This window comes from Cupressus sempervirens, chromosome 10 (assembly GCF_028749045.1).
Source record: "Cupressus sempervirens isolate cs-2001-9-10 chromosome 10, ASM2874904v1, whole genome shotgun sequence".
NCBI classification, from domain to species: domain Eukaryota; kingdom Viridiplantae; phylum Streptophyta; class Pinopsida; order Cupressales; family Cupressaceae; genus Cupressus; species Cupressus sempervirens.
In genome coordinates, this window is record NC_143127.1 from 264,276,239 (window position 1) to 264,282,238 (window position 6,000).

The 6,000-nt window shown below is 34.9% G+C and overlaps 1 protein-coding gene across 1 annotated transcript in view; it reads left to right on the forward strand.

The window, feature by feature from the left end:
- The window catches only part of LOC149533645 (replicase polyprotein 1ab protein), a 65,136-nt gene extending 59,775 nt beyond the window's left edge, over positions 1-5,361 (forward strand). Inside the window, exon 4 of the mRNA XM_089803778.1 lies at positions 4,738-5,361. Coding sequence (XP_089659904.1) covers positions 4,738-4,893 — 156 coding nt within the window. The 3' untranslated portion in view covers positions 4,894-5,361. The remainder of the gene's footprint in view (positions 1-4,737) is intronic.
- The last annotated feature ends 639 nt before the right edge of the window (positions 5,362-6,000 follow it).

Below are 6,000 nucleotides of genomic sequence, written 5' to 3' on the forward strand. Positions count from 1 at the left end.
TTGATATATTTCCATATTCAGTTAATAATTGTTTTAATTGGGCAAGAGCCTGTAATACAATGGCAAATTGTTCGGCTCTTGTCTTGGAGGTCTTGGGTTCGAGTCTACTCGAGCTTAATAATAACAATAAGAACAATTAATCACAACACATAATAATAATTAATCTTGGCTTTGGCCTCTTACCGATCAAAAAATAAAAATTTGTTAAAGTGATTATCTGCAAATAATAAAAATTATGAATTTAAAGTTGTTATTTGTCTCAAATTGAAGAGTAACATATGTGCCACAAAACCTTAATACTCATTGCAGTGTCCAATTATCTGTGGTTTTTGCAGTGTACATTAAAAGAGGACAGAAATAAGGAATAAAATAAGTCATGATTTCATAATGAAAAGAGGAATGTTATGGCTGGAGAATGAACTTAAATCATTTTTATGAATAAAAGTCTTCACAACTTGGATATTACCAAAATAAATGCAGACCCTAAGTTCTAAAGAATGATCGTTGAGCTGAGAGTTGGTGCCATTCCATGAGTAATGACATTTGTGTAGTCCATTAAAGGAGCTCTTAACAGTTAGGGCCCTTTAAAAACTTAAATAGTCACGCCGAAAGCATTCCTTATATGAAATGGGAGACCTACTTTTTGAGGTCAACTATTCATTATTGGGGAGGAGGATGCAAGGCATAAGACCAATCGCAACCACCTAGTTGAAAAAGGAATTATCATTTTATGATAATGAATTGAAAAGATCATATATTGATATTAGTGTTAAAATATTTTTTGCTTGATAACAGGCCTTGGCCTTGATACTTTTATCAATATCAAAATAAATGTTTTACACCTCGTTCAAGTGCGGGGATTGGGGGAAAAAGAATGGGGAAAGAAAACTCCCAGTGTAGCCCGGGGCTTATTCAGCCCTGACCACAGAAACATATTGTAAATTTGCCCTGGACTAGCGATAACCTAAGTTGCTGGTTAGGATTTGGGTTGGAAATTTGTTCAATTTGTTTGGGGGTTGGGTTCAGATTTGTTTTGGGTTCGTCCATACAAGAATATATGTTTTAAATAAATATATATGTATGTATATATATGTACATAGATGCAGCAGCAAATACACCACTATGCTAATATTAAAACAACATAGCAAAATACACCACCATATCAATGTTTCAGTTTAAAAACAATGTCAACATTAATAATCAACCATCACTGATCAAATATCATCAAAAAGATCAAGTAAATCATCATCATTCTGCTGATGCAAATTAGAAGCACAAAAAGTAATGCTCTAGGCCCATTTAAGGCCAAGGTTGTGATATTTGCCACATTGCAAGCTTCACACATTAACTATCATACTGGATGTGATTCAAAGAAAGCAGTTTTGAATCAGACTGGATGAAGCCAAGAAAGCAGGCTTTGGATCCAAAATTATCCACAGTAAAGATCTCTTTAGATTTTGTTCAATCCATAGTGTTTGATACATGTTAGGCTATATGCACGAATTATGGTATTACATACATTCCATAACAATTCTTCTCAAGTAGCATTGAATTCAAATTAAATATGATTATTAATTTGAGTCTAATTTGGTAAAATAAAAATTTGAAAAAATAAACAAAAGGGTGTTATTTCGACCAAATTCTCTCAAAATTCTCCGAAATTATGTTCAAGTTCCTCTACTGGAAACCAAAGTTTCCCAAAAGTCGTCTGAGTTCTACCAGGATTCCTCTCACAGAATTCCCATCAAAATTCGATCTCTGCAGCAGACTTCGAGAGAATTGAACCAGGAATTTGTAGGTCCAGGAGAGAATCTGGTAACTTAGGCAATAACCAATATACATTCCTCTCACAGAATTCCCATCAAAATTCGATCTCTGCAGCAGACTTCGAGAGAATTGAACCAGGAATTTGTAGGTCCAGGAGAGAATCTGGTAACTTAGGCAATAACCAATATACATGTCCAGCTTGGATAATGCAGTTGTACTGCTTACATTATCACTTGATTTAGTTATTTGAATGCATTAACATTATAATGCATTTATTCTTCTATCATTTCAGCAGGCTGCCTTTGCTCGCACTAGTCAATCTGCAAAAAAGAAACCTACTCCTGCCAGCTAAGATCAGGTTATTAGAATAATTTGATTTCAAATGTTTCTTACAAACTTCAATAATTATATGATCAAAATTAAAAAGAACCTTTCCTGGGTATGGGGAAGTTAATGATAAAGATTATTTTTATCATCAATCTTATCAGTGAGAGAGAGAGAGAGAGGACTTTCCCCCCACCCCCCCTTCACCTCTCTTTGCTATCCCTCTCCCTTTTTCTATCCCTGCATTTCTATAAATTTTTAATTCTCTCTCTCTCTCTCTCTCTCTCTCTCTCTCTCTCTCTATGCCTTTCTCCTTCTCTGTCTTACTCCTCATCTGTCTTATTTATCCTAGTCTTTCTGATGCAAACCACCCAGGAAACTCAAACAATCTGATAAGATCCTGCTTATCCTTCCTAGATCTTATCATAAACAACTCCTTGAGAGGCATACAACAACCAACGAAACAATATTCCATTGAGAGACTTCAACTATTCAGTGCAGATTTACCGATTTCACCATTTTGCAAGGGTGCATTTTGGTACCTTGTGAAATAATGAAACTGCATGTTCCATTTACTGATTTCGCCATTCCGCAAAGGTACATTTAAGTACCCTGCAAAATAGCAAAACTGTATGTCTCATTAATGACTTATTTGCCATTCTGCAAGAGTGAACATTGGCATGTTGTGAAATGGAGAAGCCATCACTATTTCACAAAGTGGAAAAGAAGCAGCTTACAAAGTGGTGAAAATGTGTATATCAAGGGTTCATTGACTCTGTCAAGCAACAAAATTGTGACACGCTGCCTGCTAGGGCATCACTGTGTTTGCACATGCCTTAATCTTTTGGACTCAAACTAAATGTTGTCTAAAGTACATTGAGTGCACCACATCTCCATATCCATTTTTATTTATCTAATTCATTTGCATGTATGAAAATGTTTATAACTAGAGGGAAGTGTGACTGAAACAAAAACAGTTAAGCGTTTCAAACTAAATTGCAACAAATCTTATCATTCCTATCAAAATACAGTACAAATATGATTTGGACAATGCTGTCACTTCTTTGGTTAACCCTAACTTCATTTGGAGTCTTCACACCTCCATTAGCCTGGACTGAACCCTTCTGCAGCAGGGTGGCCAAAGGGGTTTAAAGTGAAACTTTATGTTTTAACCCTCTGATCTCCAATCTCCCCAAACTCGACCATAACAATGATTTTATAACATTCTTGGACCATTACAGACCTTTCAACTTCCCCGACTGACCAGAAGTTCAGAACCATTACACTTTAACTGCCCATATACTGATAATGACATATACTGACAATGACAACAATTTTCTGCAAATGTTGCAAAAAATGTATTTTTGCATTATACATGAACCTTTGGTTGACCCAAATACATACTGACTCTTTACAAAGCATCAATGACCCAAACATAATCATCAAGTGACCTTGAACATCCTGATTGTGCTTGTGCAAAGGGTGCTGCTGCACCACTCTCTCTCCCCCTCCATCTCTCCTACTCTCTCTATATATCCATTCTCTACCTTCCTCTATATATTGCTGTGTCTCTCTTTATCTATTTCTCTCTCCATGGCATCCTCTCTCATTGTCTCCCTCTTCCTCTTGCTTTCTACTTCCATCTCTCCTTTCTCACTTCTCTATCTTTCCCAAGTTATATTCTGTACCTTTCATTTCTATCCTTTGTGACCTAAATCTCTATCTCTATAACTCTATCTTATGCCTCACCCCCCACCTCCCTCCCTCCCCCATATATTTTTCTATTCCTCTCTAGTCTCTCCTCTCCATAGCTGTCTCCTTCTCCATCTCTATTGTTATCTTCTTATCTATCTCTATCTCTATATGGATCTCTATTTCCTTATTCCTCCCTTTCTTGCTCTTCTCCTTATATTTCTCTTTTTTTCTATCCATATCTCTACTTCTCCTACCTCTCACCCTATTGTAAACATCACATGAACATGTTGGAAATAGTTACTGGTTATCTTCTTTATTCATAAGTTCTGTTTTAGTTACATGTGGATTCTTGTAAGTATATGCATAGTTGATTTGCAGCTATCACTTCTCCATGGAGACTTGTTGCACAAACATCATGATTTTCCAAATGGCCTAACAATTATCCTAATGTACTCTGCACAAATGTATGCAAAAAATAGACCAAAATTTTTCTTCAGCATACAAAATGCACACCAAGTTGTGTTTGCTAGTATATGTAGATATAAATTTCTTTTATTTCTTTAAATTATTTAGAAAAATGTCTTTTATTTCTTTGTATCATTTAGAAAAATGCCTTTTATATCTTATGGTATATTTGAAAATTTTGCATTTTAACTATTTTGATTGCTTTTATCTATATCTGTTATTTGAAATTTGATTTATTTCCTTATTTGGTTTTTTTTCCTTAATTGACGTACTAATACACTTGGTTAAAAACGTAGTGTTATGTTTGGTTGGATCCCTAACTTTGAAAGACACTTTCCTTTTAAATCAAGAAAGCAAACAGAAATTTCAAGTTATCATAATGAACACTCCAATTTTGGCACTATAATGTAATTAGGCATGCCTCCAATTTTCTCCGTTTCACTAATTTAATTGGTTATTCAAATATTTTTCACTTCTGAATTGCAGGGGGCATGTCCTGCTTGTAAAAGGCGTTTTGTAGGCAATCGCAGTCAGGTAATTCAATGCATGAATTGCAGGGCTGTAGTCTGGCAACCTCGTGACGATTTCTCAAAAGGCAGTTCAGATCCTGAAATCATTGATGTTGAGATAGAGGAGAAGTGAAATATCATTACGGGAATTGATCATTGTTCTATTTAAAGAGACCATTTGGTGTACATTAAATAACTATCCTTAAGATCAAGTATACCAATGTATAATCTTGCATTTTTCAACTGTATATTTAATATTTATTGCAAATCTCTTTGAGAAGTTATCTTCAGAGAGATTTTCAATTCAGGGCCAGTCACTATATTGCAGCCTTCTCATGGGCTTGTGATTTTACTTAGGATTTACTTTCATAGTTTGAGAAACTGATCAGAAAACGAGTCTTGCTTTGCTGGTCTGTTGCAGTTTTACTCTTTCACCAAAGGTGTGTACCGTGTAGTGTATCATATAGGAACACACTTGCAAATGTAATTGATCGTAACATTTTTACAAGATGCCTCTGGGTCAAATGAAGGGCTTGTATATCATTAAGAGACTCCCTTGTACCATTTTAATTTAACGAGAATACTCTTGTTATAGTGCAAAGTTAGTTTTCAGAAATTATAGCTGTCAGCTGGTATGGTGATCGTTAGCTGTAAAATGTTCCTGGATTAAATTCTTTGTTTGTTTTTTCAATTGTAAGGGTATCAATCCAACCTAAAGATTCATTAAAAACTTTTGACCATGTTATCTTGTTTCAGGCATGAGGTAGTATGAAAACATTTTTATAAATGCATTGTATTTCAAAAGGTGACACATGCTTATTCTGAAGACTTAAGTTTGATAAAATGCCGAAGTAATTGTTAACATTATATGTGCCAGTAAAATGACGTCAAGTATCAATAGGACAAATTCTGCTTAGTGTCAACCGGACGTAAGTTAGGGCAATTATATTGTGCTAGAAAGTACAAAATGCTGAGTACCTTCTGCAATCTTCACTATATTTATTTTGCATCTTAAAAAACTTCTCTCAATGGTTTTTAATATGCCCATCATATATAGGTTAAACTTTTAAGTGCTTGTATAATATCGTTTTATTTAATTATTGCTCATGCTATGGTATCAAATTGACCAGGTTGAAGGGGTGATGGCCTTTTAGCTCATCAGGTATTTAGAAAGGCGAAACATTTATATTTTGAAGTCACCACATCAGCCTGTGGAGAGCTCCAAAGTTCTTAAAACAAG